The 20,663-nt window shown below is 51.7% G+C and overlaps 1 protein-coding gene across 2 annotated transcripts; it reads right to left on the bottom strand.

The window, feature by feature from the left end:
- Positions 1 to 4,035: 4,035 nt before the first annotated feature.
- CLEC17A (C-type lectin domain containing 17A) lies at positions 4,036 to 15,016 on the bottom strand. Of its 2 annotated transcripts, none has more exons than XM_043586839.1 (12): positions 14,913 to 15,016; positions 14,688 to 14,765; positions 13,324 to 13,356; positions 13,175 to 13,225; positions 13,050 to 13,091; positions 12,849 to 12,890; positions 11,997 to 12,137; positions 11,849 to 11,911; positions 9,978 to 10,073; positions 9,615 to 9,766; positions 8,091 to 8,200; positions 4,036 to 5,363 (listed from the first exon to the last, which is right to left on the bottom strand). In XM_043586839.1, exons 1-12 carry the CDS (start codon positions 14,944 to 14,946, stop codon positions 5,231 to 5,233), a joined length of 975 nt encoding a protein of 324 aa, XP_043442774.1. In that variant the 5' UTR covers positions 14,947 to 15,016; the 3' UTR covers positions 4,036 to 5,230. The 2 variants fall into 2 exon arrangements, with proteins under 2 accessions (XP_043442774.1, XP_043442773.1); XM_043586838.1 differs by having other exon boundaries at positions 5,227 to 6,251.
- Between the last annotated feature and the right edge of the window lie 5,647 nt (positions 15,017 to 20,663).

Raw genomic sequence — 20,663 nt, 5'->3', positions numbered from 1 at the left:
TGCCTACCCTTGCTTCCTTCCCTCACTGGTGCCCTTCGTCCCTTTTTCCATTCTTCCACAACAGCAAAGGGATCCCTCCTCTGGTTCAAGGCTAACCCCTCCCTCTGTGCTTTGCTTATCCCCTCCGGCCTCTCTGGGGACTTTTCTCCAGTGATATCTCCTCTCTCTGTCTTGAGTCTCCCACCTCTCCGACTTCCTGTCTCCTGGTTCTTCCCCCAGCGGTATTTAAATATACTAAAGGGGCCACTGGGTGGTTCAGTCGGTTAAAGCATCCAACTGTTGGTTTCAGCTCAGGTCATGATCGCGCAGTTGAGGAGTTTGCGCCCCACATCGGGCTCTGTGCTGACGGTGTGGAATCTGCTTGGGATTCTCTCTCTCTCCCTCTTTCTCTCTGCACCCCCCCCCCACTCTCTCTTTCTCAAAATAAATAAATAAGCTTTAATAAAGAAAGAAACTAAAAAGAGGTTAGCAAACTTTTTCTGCCAATGGCCAAATAACAAATATTTTAGACTTTTCAGGATCTGTGTGTGTGTGTGTGTGTGTGTGTTTATTAGAAATATAAAAACCATTTCTAACTCACTGGCCATACGAAAACAGGCTGCACTCAGGATTTGACAGCCACCCCCCCCCACCAAGCTATAATTTGCTGGCCCTTGTGCTAAAGGAAGAGAAATGGTAGAATCTAGGAAAATGGCCACTTGTACATTTCTCAACTCCTCTCCATCCCCTACACTAATGTATCTGCTTCTTTAAACCCAGAGTCTGCTGGGACCAATGGCATCCGGGTAGAGATGAGGGTGGTGTCTCTAGGGGAATCCCCAAAGGGAAATCTGGGGGTGAAATGTCTCCCCCATGCACCAGGTGGAGAGTCCCAAGATAAGCTGAAGAACACTCCAGGCTGAAGATCAGACACTGCCCATCCCAGGAAGAGTCTGGCCCACAAGGGTCCAGGGATAGGCCCTCATCACTCCCATGTGTGTGTGTCTGTGCGTGTGTATGTGTGTGTGTTGAGATCCCTCTGGCCCCCAAGAACTCCAAGAGGAGCCCTGCTCCTGAATCTAGGAGGAAGCAGAGACCGGGGAACAAGGAGGTGTCTCTGCTTACCTGCCTGGTGTGCACATGCACCTCTTGGGGCGAAGAATCCGCCTCCTCCCATCGCTTGGGAAACTGCCCCTGCTTAGAGTTCTCAGCCCCCAGGTCTGAGCCCCAAGAAGAAATGACAACACTGACAGGTCCTGGCAGCTGCAAAGAGGATGGTCCGATGTAACTGACGCCCTCCCAACAGACCTGCTGGAGTAGACAGACAACTTAACACGAGAATAATTCCAATAAGAACTGAACACAATCAAATAAGAATGTAAGGAGATTCGAGTACAGAACCCAAATGCCCTTTGGAACTAAATAAAAATGGGATAAATGAACAAGAGACTTTTCTGGATCAACGAGAGAAGAGTACGGTCACTGTCAAGAGCCAAATTAGTGGCTTCGAAGAACACGTGGAAGAAATATCTCAAAGCACAGATCAAAATGCCAATTGATGAAAATTGCAAAGGAGAAGAATTAGCCTGAGATGCCCAGGAGATCTGACATGGGAATGATAGGGGGGTTTGGAAGAGTAGGGGGGAGGCATTCAGGTCCATTCGATGTAATTTAAAAAAAAAATCCTCTCTGCTGCACTAACTTCTCTCTCTCTCCCTTTCTCTCTCTCCACCCAACATTCTAGAAAAGTTGTTTACGCTCTGTTATCCCCACTTCCTGCCGCCCCCTCACCGCTCAACCACTGCAGTCTGATTTCTGCCTCCAACACACCCAAGAACGGCTCAATGTCCCAAATGCTTCCTCTGTGCTAAGGATGGAGACTTCCCAATCTTTTCTAACTTGACCTTTGGGTCACCCTTAATTGCACGGGTCTTCTTTTCTTTTTCTTTTTCATAACCAAGTATCTCAATTTCGTCCAGCTTTATTGAGGTATAATTAACACATAAAAATTGTCCATGATGGTTTGATCTACGTGAAGTGTCCATGATGGTTTGATCTACATATGCATTGTCCCCTTTGCTTCTTAAGCTCTGTCTTCTTGGCTTCTCTGACACGATCGTCTTATAAGAGTGGTCAACTCATCCCAGTTTGCCCAGTACTTTCCCTGCTTTAGCGCTGAGCATCCCACATCCCAGAAACCCCTCCAGCCCAGGCAAGCCAGAACCACGCCACAGGCTTGTCTTCTCCTGTCCCAGGGTGTCTCGATTTGGATTTCCCCAAGAGCAAACTCTGAGACAAGGATTCGAGCATAAGTACTTTATTATGGAGGTGATCCCAGGAAACACCAGCAGGAATGTGAAGACGGGAGTCAGAGAAAGAAAGGCAGCCAGTCCAAGCTGTGTTCAAAGATGTGTTATTGAGTCTCTGTAAATAAATAAACTTAAAGTTTTTTTAATTAAAACAAAAATAAATGTGTCCGCAAGCATTATTTTCTTCCTCAGCTCTAGGTAATGATAACTCCATCTTTCCTGTTCCTTTAGTTGAAAATTTTGGAGTAATTCTTTTCTCTTTCTCTCACACCCCACATTCACTCCATCAGCAAATCCCATTAGTTTTCTCTTCAGAGTGGATTGATTTTCTTCCTAACCCTTCCTCTCACCCGCATTTTCATCATAGCCCCAGGAGAGCCGCACAGGTTATCATCAACAGACCCAGAACTCAATCCCTAGTGTCCTGCCTCAGCCCAGGATGTCTGTTCCATCACACCACACTGTTCCCTTCCCATGACTGCCAGCTGAGACAAGAGCTACAAGGTTGGGGTCTCAGGGGTAATTCGAGTTCACAGACCCTTGAAAGGTGGCAGGCGCTGCAGAAAGAGATCAACCATTGGAGGCACAGACTGAGTCCAAATATGAGCTGTGCCACTAGATGACAATGGACAAGCTTCAGTTTCCCCAGCTATAAAATGGGGCTGGTAGCTGTTCCAACTTCACAGAGTCGTTGTGTCTGTCTAGCACACAGTACATGCTTGATAAACGGCGACTTTTGCTATTTTTATGCACCACAAATGCCCAGCCTTTGCTCCCTTATGCCCAAAGGGGTAAAGGGGACCTCCTTCACACTTATCTCTCTACCTAAAACTAGACAATCATGAGAGATGTGGGAGGGAGATAGGTTTGAGCCAGCCCCACTGTGGAACACCCCAGCATAACCCAAAGATGTGACCACAGCCCCTGCTTCTCCATTTTTCAACACATTGCAGGAGGCTCACATTTCCTCTTCTGAGATGCAGGAACTTCCCCTGACCCCAGATAAACAGTCACTTGGACCAACGGCCCTCTGGGGTTGGATACCCACCCACGCTATAGTCTATGGGCTGTATGGGGGACTGGTTTCAGTCCTGGTGAGTTGGGGACAGGTGTAGACGGGGGGAGGAGACAAGGAGAGAGGGGGGCTGGAAGGGAAGTGAACGCTAACCTCCCCCACTGCCCCTCTGCCCAGAGCCTCCTTGCCTCGATCCCCTGCTGTCAGTCAACAGGAGGATTCAGCTACTCACCAAGGGTAGTTGTTGATCAAGCAATTGATCAGTTTGGAGAATACCCACGTCCCTTTGGATACAACTGGGGGATTATCCAAAGGGTCTGCCCTGTTGCGTTGTGTTCAGCTGTGGGTAGTACCAGCCTCCCCTCGAGGGTGTTTCTGATGGTCAAAATCACTGGGCGGAGCACCGGTCCATTAGAGGGTATTGCAGGCTGTCCTGCTCTCCCCCAGAATTCACGTGTTCAAGTGCCAACCCCCAGGACGTCAGAATGTGACTGTATTTGAAGAGGCAATTCATGAAAACGAAGTCATTGCAAGGGGCCCTGATCCAATATGACCTATGTCTCCATAAGAAGAAGAGATTAGGACACAGATACGCACAAGGACAAGTCCATGTGGAGACACGGGGAGCCGAGAGCCAGATACAACTCAAGGAGAGACACCTCCCCAGAAACCAACGACTTCGACCCGCCAGTCTTAGACTTCAGCCTCCAGAACGAGGAGACAGTAAACTTCTCGCATTTAAGCCAGTCTACGGTGCTTTATTGTGGAACACGCCCTCCCCCACAGCAGACCGTCACCTTGGGCAAGGGCCACACATCGAACCCACATTTTGAGAAGCTCTCACACGGCAAGAGCTAATAGTCCAGGAAGGTCCACGGCAAGTAAAAGTGAATCATTCATCGAAGATCTTTATAAACCACCAACAGCCTAAAGGCACGAGCAAGCATAGGTAGCCACCGCCGCTGTCCTGGGAATCTGACCACACATTGGGGGAGGGGGCGGGCTTGCCTCTCAGATGGTCTGCCTTTCTGGAAGCTTCACAGGCCAAGTCTTGGCAGAGGCCTGATTCTGCCCCCTAGGTCAGGCAAACCTCACCTGGGACATTGAGAAAGTTGCTTTGTCAAGAACAATTTTCCCCCACCTGCTTTCCCAGAAGCTGTTCCACATCAGGTAGGCAGTAAGGGAGCCCTGGGCCAGCACCCCAGGGTTCAGAAGAGCCAGGGAGTTTTCCGCACCAGCTCAGTCATTATCAGACCCGGAGCCCCCCGCGGCCAGGATTGCTTCCGCGGAGCCGGGAGCAAGGACTTGGTGAGTTTCCTCCAGCCCCCAGAGCTGGGAGACAATGTCTAAGACCTGGTCTCCTGCCAGCTCGCCACCTGCTACAGACTGAATTGTGTGTCCCCCGCCCAATTCGTATCTTAAACCCTAACCCTCAATGTGTTGGTTCAAGGTGATAGGGCCTTTGGGAGGCGATCAGGTCATAAGGGTGGAACTCTTTGTTCCTTATACCAGGAACCCCAGAGAGTTCTCCCCCCTTGCAGCATAAGAGAACACAGCAAGACGGCCCTCTGCGAATCAGAAAGTGGGCCCTCACCAAGCACTGCACTTTCACCTTGGACTTCCCGGCTTCCAGAAATTCAACAAGTAAATCTCTATTGCCTGTAAGCCATCCAGTTTCCAGTATTCTGGTACAGCGGCCTGAATAGACTAGGACATCATCCAACTGCACAAGCCCTCTAGTCGCCAGAGAATTGCTCTCACTTGCACCCAAGGGGACTGGCTCCATCCAAGCTGCTGGTTCCGTCGTAGGTCCATCCGTGTTGGTTCACAGACTGGCAGAGTCTTCCGTGGAAGGGCGGGAGGTTCTCATCCCCAAGAGCCGAGGGGCACTCGAGTAGGGACCCCCCCCCACCCTCACCCGTGGGGTTCAACAGGAACATTTCCGCTCACAAATCCAGTAGGTCGTTTTGTCACAAGAGAGGTCATTCCAGGTGCCACCTTTGTTCATGCTGGCACAGTCCTCATCGTTGATGTTGTTGGGCTCCTCTGGGTCCCAAAAGCTGCAGAGAGGAAAAGCAGGCATTGGGGAGGGATGAACAGGTGGGGCACAGGGGATTTTTTTCAGGGCACTCTATGCAATACTGCGACGGCGGATACGTGACAACATACACGCGTCAAAACCCACAGAATGCACAACACTTGGAGCGAAGCCTAACGGGAACCGAGGACTTCAACTCATCATAATGTATGCATATTGGTTCATCGTCTGTAACAAACGTGCCACCCCAAAAATGCAAGATGGTAATGACAGCGGAAACTGTGTACCTTCTGCTCAATTGTTTGGCAAAAAAGAAAGTCTGTTAATTAAAGAAAGAATATCAGGGAGTCGGGGGGAGGGGGGAGGAAAGGCCCTCACGGTTCAAGGCTCTTTCTTGCATCTTAGCCATTTCTTCAGCTTTCCAGAATCACCTGAAGCCACCACGTTGTCCCCCTCACCCCCACCTTGTCTGTCTTAATTCAGCCCCGCCTCCCCGTTCACCGGGACGGTCTCCTGCTCCTGAGTCCGTTTCCTACATCTGGTCAGTTTCTGCCTCTTACAAAGAACGCTTCTTGGAATCCTTCCAACCTCCCAGGTATTGTAGTATCTCAAGTCTCTTCCATTAAGGCAGAGCCTGATTTGGCAATTCGGGTGCATGGGATTTACTAAGGGACGCTCTCAGGAGAGGAGCGTGAGAAGCAGAATGGCGCAGGGGAGACCTTGAGCCCGGATGTGGGTTCAGCCTGGTCTTGCCTCAGCCTGATCCAAGAGGGAGCTCTGGAGTGTGAACAGCACCACAGAGTTCTCTCGACTTGTGACAAAGGGTCCCGGCTTCTCTTGGCCACTCGTTGGCTGTGGGCTGAAGTAACCTCCTAGGGGAGCTGGCCTCCATCCAGCTGGGGACAACTCTCTAGAGAAAGCACATCCGTGAGCCTTTAGCAGTCAGTTCCCTCTGCCGGGGGAGGGCTGCACCAGCCCCATGAGGGGGTCTCAGCTGGGCCCTCACAGCACCCCACTATGCCATGTCTTTGCTATTTATAGAGCGGTGCCCTCCTCCAGGAATCTTTAACAAAAAATGAGAACCCCTGTCAGGACACTAATATTTCTAATATATAAAGAGCTCTTAGAAATAAAGAAGAAGGGGCACCTGGGTGGCTCAGTCGGTTAGGCTTCCGACTTTGGCTCAGGTCATGATCTCACAGTTCATGGGTTCGAGCCCTGCATCGGACTCTGTGGGCTCTCTGCTGACAGCCTGGAGCCTGGAGCCTGCTTTAAATTCTATGTCTCCCTCTCTCTCTGTCCCTCCCCTGCTCATGCTCTCCCAAAAATAAACATTTAAAGGAAGAAAGAAAGAAAGAAAGAAAGAAAGAAAGAAAGAAAGAAAAAGGAAGGAAGAAGGAAAGAAAGAAAGAAAGAAAGAAAGAAAGAAAGAAAGAAGAAAAAAACTAAAATCCCAGTGTAAAAATATACCAATGATATAATAAACACTTCACAGAAAAGTTAATACCTGTGTCTATTAAACATATGAGAAGATACCCAGGAGCACCTGGGGGGCCCAGTCGGTGAAGCGTCCAACTCGATTTCAGCTCAGGTCATGATCTCATGGCTTGTGGGTCCGAGCCCCACATCGAGCTCTGCACTGGCAGCACGAGCCTACGTGGGATTCTCTCTCTCTCTCTCTCTCTCTGCCCCGCCCCTGCTCCCCTGCTCGCACTCTCTCTCAAAATAAACTTTAAAAAACATACAAATAATTAAAAAAATAACATAGCCAACTCCAGTCATTATAAGAGAATGCAAATTAATACTAAATTGGGATTCCATTTCATCTACAATTAAACCAACAAAATTACAAAAGTCTGATGAACTCTTAATGAAGAAAAGTATCATCGAGCCAGCGAAAGCATAAACTGGTATAACCACTATGAGGGACAATCGGTGAATATTTGTTTAAAATACAAATACATACACTCCTTGAGAAAGTAAGTGTAAAGGCTGAGAATATAGGCTTTAAAGCTAGACTGGCTGGCACGGGCCACCTGCCAGCTTTCCAACCTTAGGTGGTTGCTCAACCTCTCTGTGCCTCAGTTTCCTCATCTTTAAAGTGGAGATGATAAGAAAAAATTTTTGAAGATGGGAACAATTATACCTTCTTTATAGGATTATTAAAAAGATTAAATCAATGGGTTAATATATGTAGAGTGCAGACAGACAGAGAGCTAGAGATAGAGAGATCCCGCTCATCCAAAAGGATGAAGCTTTTGGAAGCTGCCTCCCCCTCCCACCCTATAACCACTCCTCCTTCCCTCCACCGCCTCCCCCGCCCCCACCACTGGCCTGAGGACCTGACCTTATAGTTGTGCTAAAAAGCAAAGATGTTGCAATGGAGAAAAATGTTTCATCTTTTTTAAGGTTTATTCACTTTTCAGAGACAGAGAGAGAGAAAGCGTGAGTGGAAAGGGGGCAGAGAGAGAGGGAGACACAGAATCGGAAGCAGGCTCCAGGCTCTGAGCCGTCAGCCCAGAGCCCGACACGGGGCTCGAACTCACGGAGTGTGAGATCATGACCTGAGCCACCCAGGCTCCCCGCAATGGAGAAAAATTTTAAAGGTACAGGGACCAGATTCCCTGTGAGCAAAAAAGCACCCTTGGGCCTCCTTTACCCAGCCTGGCCTGGGGTTCTAAAGAATCTTCTGGCTTGGACTGCACAAAGGCCATGGCGGGCAGAGACCCCAAGGGCCCTCAGTACTTGCCTCAGAGTGACGGGTGACCCATCCAGCCACTTCCAGTCCCCTTCACGGTCCCTGTCACTCAGCCCCAGCCAGTAGATCCGTGGAGAGCCATGAGCCTTGGCCACAAACTTCTGCAAGTACAAACTCCATTCAGCCATCAGCTTAATGACATCAAATGTAAGTGGTCGAAAAACACCCATTAAGAGCCAGAAATTGTCAGACTGAATTTAAAAAAACAAGATCCGGGGCGGCCGGGCGGCTCAGTCGGTTGAGCCTCCACCTTCAGCTCAGGACATGATCTCACAATTTGTGAGTTCGAGCCCCGCATTGGGCTCACTGCTGTCAGCCCAGAGCCTGCGTCGGATCCTCTGTCTCTCTCTCTCTCTCTCTCTCTCTCTCTCTCTGTCTCTGCCCTTCCCTTGCTCGCACGCTCTCTCTCAAAAATAAAGAACAGTTAAAAAAAAAAAAGACCCAACTGTATGTTGTCTACAAGAAATCTGCTTGAAAATAATGACACAGGTAAAGGATGGAAAAAGACCATGCAGACCCCCGGGCTCAAATCCCGGCTCTGACACTTGCTAGTTGTCCATGGCCACGGGCAAGTCTCTTAAACGTACGGTGCCTCGGTTTCCCCATCTGCGAAGTGCAAGCAATGTCTACCGTGTGCAAATGGTTTCTGCACTCTAACCGTCGTAGCACCAAAGCATCGCAGGTGCTTACGAAAAGCCAGTTTTCCTTCGCCGGTGAAACCTCTTTCCTACCACCTCAAAGCGCAGCAGGACCCACGCGTCCCTCATCGAGCTACGGGGACGGTTACTTGGGCATCACGTGACCCCTCCTGACTCGCACGCTAATTCACAAGGTTGTTGTGAGGACGTTAATGTAAGACGCGAGGTGTTTGGAACACAGCCTGGAGAACGGAAGGAATATAATAGCCGTGACGATATCTCCAGGTTAGAGACTTGGGATTTGAACCCAAGGAGAGCCTGTCCTCTTAACCTTGTTGTTTAAAGCCTTGGCAGCGGGGGCGCCTGGGTGGCTCAGTCGGTTGGGCTGCCGACTACAGCTCAGGTCACGATCTCGAGGTCCTAGAGTTCAAGCCCCGCATGGGGCTCTGTGCTGACAGCTCAGAGCCCGGAGCCTGCTTCGGGTTCTGTGTCTCCCTCTCTCTCTCTCTGCCCCTTCCCTGCTTGCTCTCTGTCTCTCTCTCTCTCTCTCTCTCAAAAGTAATAAATAATTAAAAAAAAAAGTTTTAGTGGCTAAGAGCATCTAGGCGACTCAGTCGACTAAGCATCTAACTCTTGAATTTGGGTCAGGTCATGGTCTCATGGTTCGTGGGATCAAGCCCCACGTCAGGCTCTGTTCTGACATTGCTTGAGATTCTCTCTGCCCCTCCCCTGCTCTCTCTCTCTCTCAAAATAAATAAATTAAACATTTTAAAAGAAGAAAAAGTCTTAGTGGCTCAAAAGCACTTCCAATTTCTCTCCATCCAGGAAGGATATGTGAAACCTGCTGGCTCTTGAGGGCTTGGAGGGGATAGCTCACCTGTTCGGCGAAGCTACTGATGATGACCAAGTGAGAGTAATTCTCCTGGCAGAACTTCCGGGCTTCATCCCATGACTTGGTCCTTGGGGAGAAGTAGTAACACTTGCCCTCAAAGGGGAGCCAGCCCTCAGGGCAGGTGGTCCTGGTACAGTCTAGGGACAGAATAGTATGCTCTCAGCATGGCCCCAGAGCCGGGGTCATGTACACGGTGTGCCATACACAGTTGTGCAGGTTGCGCACTGCTCATCTCCAGGGGGCATCGTTCGGGTTAACTGCACTGAGAATCACCCCCCTGGGGATTTGTGCAACACGCCAGCACAGTCATGTCCCCCATCTCAGGGCAGTTCCCCAAGTCCCACTCACCTAATAAGCCCCGAAGGTCTACCAGGGACTGGTTGGTGTTAGTTCTTATGTGGTCAATATCCTTCTTCAGGCCAGCCAGCCCTGCCGTGCCAGTCACTGTCAGCAAGGATGGGCTGGAAGGTTAGTAACGCAAACCCCCATCTACCCATCCACCCACCGCCGACTGCAAACACCAGAAGGAAGCGAGACCCACGCTCCTCACTGCACCCTCTTTCTAGCGGGTGGTGCTAGAACTCAAAACTGACGTGCTCAGTGCCCAGAGAGAGTCCTAGAGTGGCTCAGAGGAGGGACTGAGCTCTGGGGCTTGGGGAAGAGTGGGGATGGTGGACTTCCTGGAGGAGGTGGGTTTTGCAGGAAGATAGTGACTCAGTATCCGCGCGAGAGAGGGAGGGAGGCTCAGCAGGCCGGGGCCACCTTTACAGAAGCAGACATGTTGGGGCAGGCCGCAGCGGTAGAGGTCAAGGTGAACCTCACAGGAGCCAGAGCTCAAAGTAGGGTGAGGGCCAATGTCCAGGTCCTCGAGTGCTAAGCCTGGAGTTTTGCCTTGGACTGTGGGCAGTGAGACGCCACCAGTGGGTTTCGAGCAGAAGAGTGGCTTGAATGCAACATGCGACAATTGTCGGGCTTCAGCAAACATGGCGAAGGCCGTGCTAGCCCAGGAGATTCTTCTACAACTAAGTATTCCCACTGCTCCCTCGCCAGACTTGCCCACTTCCAGCTGGACACCCTTCCGTCTCTCTACCCACTAAAGCTTTTCTACTCTACCCACCTCTCTCCACCCTCATCCAAGCCACCATCACCTCTCACCCGTCCAGCTGCCCCGTACTCCTCCCTTGTACTTACGACATTGCCTCCTGCCACAGGGCCTTTGCACACACCTGAAGCCCTCCACCCCTCACGTGGTTGTTTCCCTTCCCTCATTCAGCTACAGCACTCTTTCCCTAGGAAAGCCCTATATGACCTTCCCAAAGATAAGGTCAAAGATGCCTTATTATATTTTTTTTCATAGAATCAGCATCCTTTGGACAATTCGCTGAAATTTGGGGTTTTATATTCATTTGGGTGATAATTTGGTAAACGCTTCTTAATACCTGTGCTGTCCAACAGAAGTAGAATATAAACCACATACATAATTTTGAATTTTCGAATGGCCCCATTTAAAAAAAAAATTTTAATGTTTATTCATTTTTGAGAGAGAAAGAGACAGAGCACTAGCTGAGGAGAGGCAGAGAGAGAGGGAGACACAGAATCCAAAGCAGGCTTCAGGGGGACGCAGGGCTTGCACCCACGAACCGCGAGATCATGACCTGAGCCGAGGTCAGGCACTTAACCGACTGAGCCACCCAGGCGTCCCTAATGGCCCCATTTTTTAAAAGTCAGAAGAAAGCAGGCAAAAATAATTTGAGTGTTATTTTTTTTACTTATGCCAATGTATCCAAAATATTTTAATGGGTAACCGGTATTAAAGATTATTATTCTTGATATTGTTGAGATATTTTACATTTTTTTTTTTTTGGAGCAAGTCTTTGACATTGGTGTGTGTTTTACACTCACAGCCCATCTCCGTTCAGAATGACCACACTGCAAGTGTCCCATTGCCACAGTGTCCAATAGCCTACTTGTCCCATAGCCACAGTGGCTCATGGCCGCCATATTGGACAGTGGCAATCTAGACGCACACATGCACGTAAACACACACGCACACACTCTGCAAGGACAGGAACGGTGCCTGATGTGCTCCCTACCCCACCCGTCCCCCGATACCCACACAATTCCCGGCAAAGGCAGGATCGGAAGTGGCCTTGGGGTCGCATTTGAGGGGTCATGTTGGGCGTTCGATATGCATAACATGAAGGGAACAAAGCACTCACCACTTGCTTGCCATGCCGTCTGCTGAAAGGTCAACATTCTCAGCTCTCCCACCACCTCCTGGTCTATGAGGAAGAGTCCATCTTGAGCCCAGGCCCTCCCACGCCCCATGCTCGGCGTCTCCCCAGGCCCCATCCCCTTCCTACTCACACTTGATAAGGGTCACAGCCAGACCAGTGCAGCCCAGGAGCAGTGACACCACCACCAGCAGGCACAGCAACACCACCAGTCTCTCCTCCTGGTAGCACCCAGGACATCTGGACTTCTGACTGAGCTGGGACCCCGGGGTGGCTGGGGGAAGAGAGTGGGGACACAGAGACCAGTGCTGGTGCTTCATAGAGTGAGGAAGAGACACTCGAGCCTCTCTCCAAGAGCGGGGAGACAGAGATCCGTGGTCATGACTGGCTCACCAGAGGGCGTCGGCGAGAGAGGGTCAGGGGAAGAGAACCCTGAAGGAGCCCAGAAGAGCACATGCTGTGCTTCAGGGCCATCGCTTCCCCACACGGAGCCCCCTCCCCATCTCCAAATGAAGCCCCACTCCCACCCCATCTCCATTTTCAAATCCAACACCATCACCGCAACCTAACACGACTACCACATAACCCAGAACACGGGAGAGAATGTGCCGTGTGCCAAAGCATCCTGTCACACCCTTATTACTGGATCCTCACCCTTATCACGTAGATGTCACTAGTATTCTCGGTTTGCAAATAAGTAAGCGGAGGGCTTGGCGAGGTCGTGCATGAGTTGGACCCAGCGCAGCTCCTAACGTTTGCGATGCATTACCCCATACTCTCCAGCAGCCCCTGCCCTAGCTGCTCCCCCCTTCTAGGAAGAGACCCTGGGTCCCTCGAGTCTGGTTTAGACTCAGGGAGGAGGACCTTCTGAAAGGAGACACTTCTCTGCCCCAGGGTCTCCCTCTGGAGCTATAGGTCTGACTCAAGGGTACTTGCTACCATGAGAGGGAAGAGAGGGGCACACCTGGGGGGCATGTGGACTTACCAGCTAGGGACGGCTGGAACGGAGGGCATTCTGGAATGACACCTGGGAGAAAGGGAGAGAAGCGTTTATTCGCAAGTTGCCGCAAGACGCTACATCCCAAGATCAACACCTCCCCCATCCCATCCGATTTGTTCTCTAGGGAACTGGAGGGCTTCCCGGTGTCCCCCCGCAGGCTTCTGAAAGGCTCTCCCCACCGCTCACCCAGTGGAGGAGATGTGCAGATGACAGGGGTGAGGTCCGGGCCTGGAAGGGGCCAGAAAGACAGTGGTTATGCAGACAAGGACTTCAGCCAGGTAAACTGAAAGGTCCCAGCCCCAGATTCTCACCTTTGATCTTTGGGGACTTGCAAGGCAGTGGGGGGTTCTCTGTTTTCTTTCCTGGGGGGGGTGGGAGGGGAGGGAGGGAAAGGAATGGTTAGGCCCAGAGCAGCACAAAGGCAGCACTTGAGCTTCCTGTACCCCCAGCCCCAACTCACCTGCCCTCGGAGGCCTAGGTGGGGCCATCGAGCCTGTAGAAGAGAAGTTCAGAGTTAGAGCCCGTGTGAGGCCCGGAAAAAGACCGGAAGCAGTGATGGAGCCAGGGCCGAGGCTCAGGTGGAGGGTGAGGGACAGGGTTGAGCATGAGAACGGAATCGGGGTTGAGCTAGAGCGACCAGCCGTCCTGGATCGCCAGGGACTTGCCCGGTTTTAAACCTCGAAGTCCCACGTTCCAGGAAATCACTCAGCCCTGGGAAAACCTGGGGCAGTTGTTCGCCCTCAGTTAAAGACACAGCTGAGTCTGGGCTAAGGCTGGAGTCACGGGTGTGGCTGGGTTGAGGATGGGGTGGGGGGACGGTGACGGACACGGGAGCAGGGCTGCGGTGCGGGATGTGGTCAGGATGAAGGGTGGGACTGTCACTGCACCAGGGGATGGGGAGGAAACCCCGTTTAGGTCGTGGTTCTGTGGAAGAAAGGGGGACGACTGCGGCTTTGGGAATAAAGCTGGAAATCGGACCTCAATCGGAAATGGGGAAGGGGCCGACTTCGGGGAAGGGGCAGCACCGAAGACGGAATGGGTGGGGTCCATGTGGGAGGTGGGCTTGAGGATTGTGTCGAGACCAAGTGGGAGCTGGGAGCCGACAGGCCGCAGAGCCCAGGGCCCCTCCTGCCTCATTCGGAGCCCCGGGCACCTCCCGGGTCGGCCTCTCGCTGGACTAAGAAGCGGTGGGCGCAGCGCCCCGCCCTACAGGGACCGGCTGCGGTCCAAGGACACCGGCACACCGCAGTCGACCCTCAGGGGAGCCTCGAAGCCTTCCCTTGTATACCCACTTAGCAGACTCTTCTAGAGACCCGGGCCAGGCACGGAGCCTAAAGGCAAATCTGGTCCCCAGAGTGTGGATGTGAGGAGGCTGGGAGTCGAGGGTCCACGCACTGCTTATGAAGCACCAGCTTTCGTGTCTCAGGACCTGTGCACCCATCAGTTCTCTACCAGGCTCCTCTGCCTAACAAACTCCGGCTCATCCGTTAAGCCCCATCCCAATATCCCCCCCTCTGACCCCAGCCTCCCCACCACTACAAGCGGAGCCCTCAATTCCCCCTGGAGATTTCCCCCGTTCTCTCGGGCCATCCCTTCGTGGACCTGCTCACCGGGGGCTGTGCCCAGAACCGCCCCTCCCAGTGGACAGGGAGACCTTCCGGGGCGGGGCAGAGGCACAGAGACACCTGTCATCACGGCGTCTGGCCGGGCACACAGGAGGCTGACCGTGCGTCTACAACGCCCAGCTAATGCCCCCTGGCCGCTGCTTCCCTCGGGGCACAGGCCACACATTTTCTGCACCCGGCCTCTGAGGAGTCCTCTTACCTGGCTTGGGAGGGAGATCCTTGTAGGGGGGTGCCATGTTCTCGTAATCATCGCCATCCTCCTCCTCCTCTCTGGTCCCTTCCAGACGAGAGGCAAGTGAGAGCCCAGCCCAGCCCCTCCTCTGTCCCTCGGGCCCCGGTTTCTAGCCGCAGGGTGGGGATGCCGTAATCTGGGTCCCGACCATCCCTGTCTGGCCCCCCAGCTCCGGCCCGGCCAGGGCCATACCTGGCAGGTGCTGGCATCCAGAGTTGGTATACATGTGCACGGCCACGGCTAACACGAGAGCCTGAGAAGAGACGCCCGGATGGTATCTGCCTCTGACGCCTCCTGCTCAGGTGCCTGAGGTTTCTCCCAGTTCCCTTTTTCATTAAAATTCAAGCACATGCAAATCCACCTTCGGGGGAACCACCCAAACCCCCCCACACACACGTGCACGCACACACACGCGCGCACACACACACACGCACACACACAGACGCACACATCCTTCGCCCCAGTTTGGATTCACGCACAGAAGTGGGCAACGCCTGCATCTGAGCAGCAAGCCCTGGGTGGAAAAAACGGATAAGCTCCTTCCTTCGTGGAACTTCCCATCAAGACACAACAGACACTGAACTAGGAAATAAATATAGAAATAAGTGGTTCGTTTTTTTTATTTTATTTCCAATAGTCACCAAGTATTATTAAAATAAAAACACATAGGGGCGCCTGGGTGGCTCCGTCGGTCGAGCGTCCGACTTCGGCTCAGGTCATGATCTCACGGTTCGTGGGTTCGAGCCCCGCGTCAGGCTCTGTGCTGAGCGTGGAGCCGACTTAGGACTCTCTCTCCTGGGGCACCCGGGTGGCTCAGTTGGTTAAACGTCCGACTTCAGCTCAGGTCACGATCTCACGGCTCGTGGGTTCAAGCCCCACGTCGGGCTCTGTGCTGACAGCTCAGAGCCTGGAGCCTGCTTCGGATTCTGTGTCTCCTTCTCTCTCTCTCTGCCCCTGCCCCCCGCTTATGCTCTCTTTCTCAAAAATGTACAAACATTTAAAAAGTGACATAAAACAGGGGCACCTGGCTGGCTCAGTCAGAAGAGCATGAAGCTTTTGATCTCAGGGTCATGAGTTTGAGCCCCACATGGGGAGCAGAGATCACTTAAATAAACTTTTTTTTTAATGACAATAAAATACAATAAAACAGAGTGAGGGATAGGATAGAGGCTAGTGTAGAGAGATAAAGAGGGAAGGCCTCCTGGAAGTGACAATTGTGACAAAATGCTAAAGTGATAGGTGCTAAGTACTCCCATGTTCCACAGCGAACGTTCCATGTTCCACATTCCTGGCTCAGTTATCTCTGGCTGCATCACAAATTACCCCAAAGCTTCGTAAACGACAACAAGCATTTATTAGCTCCCAGTTTCCGTGGCGCTGAGTTCAAGAGCAGCTTGGATGGGTGACTGGTTCTTCCCCGGGATCTCGCATATCCCGTCAAGAGGCTCCCTGGGGCCAAGGTCTCTGTGCTGAAGCTGGGAGATCTGCTTCCAAGATGGGGCGCTCTCTCCAAAGGGCCGATGGAGCGTCCTCCCAATGTGGCACAGGCCAGGGTGGAAGCCATGCCACCTTGGATGCTTTGGCCGCACAAGTCACAAGCGGTGACCGCTGCTATCTTTTTTCACCCCGACCGGTTCCGAGTCGTCGCAGGAGAGACGGCATGAGAGCGTGAACACTGAGACGTGAGGATCATCGGGGCCATCCTGAAGGCTGGTCACCACCATCACATGCACAGAACTTGCAAAGGAAGGTTTTTCACCCTGAGCTTGACATGGACTGGAAGTTATTTAAAAAGTGAGAGTTGAAGAGAGAAGTCTGTCCACCTCATTGGTAAAGCAAGGGATGAGGTTTTGACTCTGATCCCAAACCAGGGACCTGTGGGAAGGGGCTGCAGGAGGGGTGGCCACATCTTTGGGTTCAGCACAGATGTGGGAGTTCTCTGAGAGCCAAGTGAAGACAGTGGGGTAACCAGGCTGGAGCTATTTGGAGTGCTCTGCCCAAGTGGGCAGCCTGCCTTGTGTTTCTCCAAAGGCCTGCCATCAGCCTTTGGGGCCAACGGCCTGAGAATCACCCATGACTCCTCTCTTCTCTCATTTCATGGCTCTGGCAAGTTGAATTTTCAAAAGATGGCTGTTGGGGCGCCTGGGTGGCGCAGTCGGTTAAGCCTCCGACTTCAGCCAGGTCACGATCTCCCGGTCCGGGAGTTCGAGCCCCGCGTCAGGCTCTGGGCTGATGGCTCGGAGCCTGGAGCCTGTTTCCGATGCTGTGTCTCCCTCTCTCTCTGCCCCTCCCCCGTTCATGCTCTGTCTCTCTCTGTCCCAAAAATAAATAAACGTTGAAAACAAAAATAAAAAATAAATTAAAAAGATGGCTGCAACCGTATCTGTCTTCCCTACATGTGCTCATGCAACGTGACCTCGCCAGTCCGCGAAGGAGTCCAACACTCCCCTTGAATCTGGGACGGTGGCAGTGACTCTCTTCTGACCACAGAATGTGGTGTGACTGACAGCTGCCATGCAGCCTCCACCTGGCTGTGTCAGAACACGTGCTCCCTGCCGCCATGTTGCGAGGAAACCCAAGCCGTATGGAGGTGTTCGCTCAACAGTCCCAGCTGAGGCCAGACTTCAAGCTGTCCCAGCCCAGGTGCCAGACATGCAAGTGAAGACACCTCCTGATGTTTCCAGCCCCCAGGACAGTAGAGTCACTGTAGAGTAGATTCAACCTCCAGCCCATTGAATCTTCCTATCTGAGGCCTCGGACGTTGTGGAGCAGAAACCAGCTGTCCCTACCATGCCCTGTCCCCTAGAATCTGTGACTGTCACTGAAGTGACTCTTAGCCACTAAGTTTGGGCCGGTTTGTTAGATACCCTAGATATTGGAAATCTGGCAAATCTGTTAGTAATCCTGGGTGGCTGTACCTTCACAATATAACCAGCTTCTGAGCCGGTCTGACCTCCCAGTCTAAGCCGTCTGCTCGGATTACAGTAACAGCCTCCTTCTGGTCTGCCTGCCTTCTGCCCTTGCCCTCCATAGAGTAGAACTCATAGAAGCAGACAGGTGGTTGCCAGGGACTGGAGGAGGCAAAAATTGGGTAGGTGTTGGTTAAGGGGAGCAGAGTTTCAGTTATGTAAGATAAATGAGTTCTGGGGAATCAGTGTACAATGATGTGACTATAATTGATGATGTTGTACTGTGTAGTTGAAATTTGCTATAAGGGTAGATCTTGGATCTTCTTGAAAGGAAGGAAGGAAGGAAGGAAGGAAGGGAAAAAGAGAAAGAAAGAAGAAAGAAAGAAAGAAAGAAAGAAAGAAAGAAAGAAAAGAAAAAAGAGAAAGAAAGGAAGGAGGAAAGAAAGAAAGAAAGAAAGAAAGAAAGAGAAAAAGAAAAAAGAAAAAAGAAAGGAAGGAGGAAAGAAAGAAAGGAAAGAGAAAGAAGGAAAGAAAGAAAGGAAAGAGAAAGAAAGAAAGAAAGAAAGAAAGAAAAGAAAAGAAAGAAAGAAAGGGAAAGAAAGGGAAAGAAAGGGAACTAGTAACTGTAAGGTAACAGCTCTAGCAGTTTTTGGTGGAGCCTGTCAGGTTTTCCACCTAGAGTATCGTGTTATCTGCAAAGAGTGAAAGTTCGACTCCTTCCTTGGCAATCTGGATGCCTTTTATTTCTTTGTGTTGTCTGATTGCTGAGGCTGGGACTTCCAACGCTGTGTTGAACAACGGTGGTGAGAGTGGTGAGATCCCTCTATCCCTACTTTCTTGGGGATTTTTCTCAAGAAAGGATGCTGTGGTTTGTCAGATGCTTTTTCTGCATCTAGTGAGAGGATCATCTGGTTCTTGTCCTTTCTTTTATCAATGTGGTGTTATCACACTGATTGACTCACAGATCTCGAAGCAGCCCTGAAGCCCAGGAATGACTCCCACTTGATCAGGTTGAAAAATTCTGTCAATGTGCTGTTGAATGCAGTTTGCTAGTATCTTGTCGAGAACTTTTGCATCCAGGTTCATCGGGGATATTGGCCCGTAATTCTCCTTTTGAGTGGGGTCTTTGTCTGGTTTGGGAACCAAGGTAACGCTGGCTTCATAGAATGGGTCTGGCAGGTGATGGATATGTTATGGTAACTATTTCACAATGTACACGTATATCAGATCATCAGTTTGCACACCCCGAATATACACGAAAACATCTATTTTATCTCGGCGTTGGCGGGAAAGAAGTCTGAACTCAAGGTTTTGGCACAGCCATGCTCTTTCCAGAAGCTCTAGGGGGGGACCCTCTCTTGACTCTTCCAGCATCTGGGGCTCCTGGTGCTCCCTGGCTGCGGCCGCGTCCCCCCAGTGTCTGCCTCCGTGGTCACCCGGCCTCTCCCTGTGTGTCTGTGCCTCAAGTGTCTCTCTCCTTCCTCTGAAGCTTTACACCATGCTGGTGGCTTTGAAGACGCAGGAAGGGGCCATGAGCCAAGGAATGCAGGTCTAGAAGCTTGAAAAGGCAAAAAAAAAAGGTGGCCCAATCGCTTAAGCGTCTGACTTCGGCTCAGGTCATGATCTCACGGTCCGTGAGTTCGAGCCCCGCGTCACGCTCTGGGCTGCCAGCTCGGAGCCCAGAGCCTGCTTCGGATTCTGCATCTCCCTCTCTCTCTGCCCCTCCCCTGCTCATGCTCTGTCTCTCTCAAAAATAAACATTTAAAAAAATAAATAAAATAAAAATATTTTTAAAAACCAAACAAACAGATTCTCCCACGGGATCCTCTGCTGACACCTGGGTTCAGCCCCCATCGAACAATTTGAACTTCAGACCTCGAGAACTGTAAAAGAGCCCGTTCCTGTTGTGCGAAGCCACTAAATTTGGGGGGATTTGCCATGGTAACCATAGGAAACCACTCTGTACTGCAAGGGGCAAGACCCCAATTCTCCCCCCTCATGAGGGCTTTCTGCTAAAAGTAAAAGGCATTGAAACGCAAACTGGCTTAAGGCTTAAGCAACAAGGAAATCCCACCTGGCATGTGCCCAGGGTAGGATATTAGGTTGGGTTGCTGTAACAGACATTCAGAACAACATCAGCTTAAAATAGAATTGCTTGCCTCACAGATCAATATAAGCAACCCACAGTCTCCACAAGTGGAAAATCTTCGCCAGCACATGGGGAAGGTGTGTGCTCAGCCCTGGCTGAAGCTGGGGGGGGGGGGGGGGGGGGCGGGGGCTGCAGCAGACCAGCCTCCCTCTCCAGGGAAAGCTCACCCCAAGGGCTGGGCTTTCCCCATTACACTGCAAGAAGTAACGTGCAAAACTTCCCCAACCTGCCTGAGGCGTAGGTACAGCTGTTCCCATTCTACAGATGGGGAAATAGAGACTCGTCTGAGAAAAGGAGCCTGTCTGCTGAGCACACCCTGGACCACAAGGCTCCAGAAGGATGTGTGAGGTCAGAGGGAAGGGAGGGGACGAAGGTGGGGTTGCACCAGCCAAGAGGACTGATAGCATCTCTGCCCCACCAAGGGCGCCCCTTGAGGTGAGCGGATGCGGGGCAAGATCAGGGCGGCGAAGGCCGGATGGTCTCGCTGGGAGCTGGTAATGGCCACACGGCCGAGGCCATCCTTCAGGGCCGGCCACACAGTGGGTGCTCAGGACCTGGTAGAGGAATCCAGCCCCATCCACCGGGCATACATAAGGCCAAGGGCCCAGGCTGACCCCAGCTCTGCCCCAGTCTTGCTGCGTGACCCCAGGGGAGCAGAACAACATCTCTGAGCAAAGGTCTTCTGATAGGCCCAACGGGGATCGGGGATTCAGTTGTTCATTTCATCCCACAGCTCCCTACGTGTTACGCTGTATTCCAGGGTACTGGGATACCTTGTTCAACAACAACACAACACAAAGGAAGATCACAGAATGGAAATCTCACAAAGCATGTTCTCAGACCGGACGTGAATTAAACTAGAACTCGCAGAACGGTATCTGGAAA

Source organism: Prionailurus bengalensis, chromosome A2 (genome assembly GCF_016509475.1).
Source record: "Prionailurus bengalensis isolate Pbe53 chromosome A2, Fcat_Pben_1.1_paternal_pri, whole genome shotgun sequence".
Taxonomy (NCBI): Eukaryota; Metazoa; Chordata; class Mammalia; order Carnivora; family Felidae; genus Prionailurus; species Prionailurus bengalensis.
This window is presented reverse-complemented; position numbering and strand designations above follow the sequence as displayed.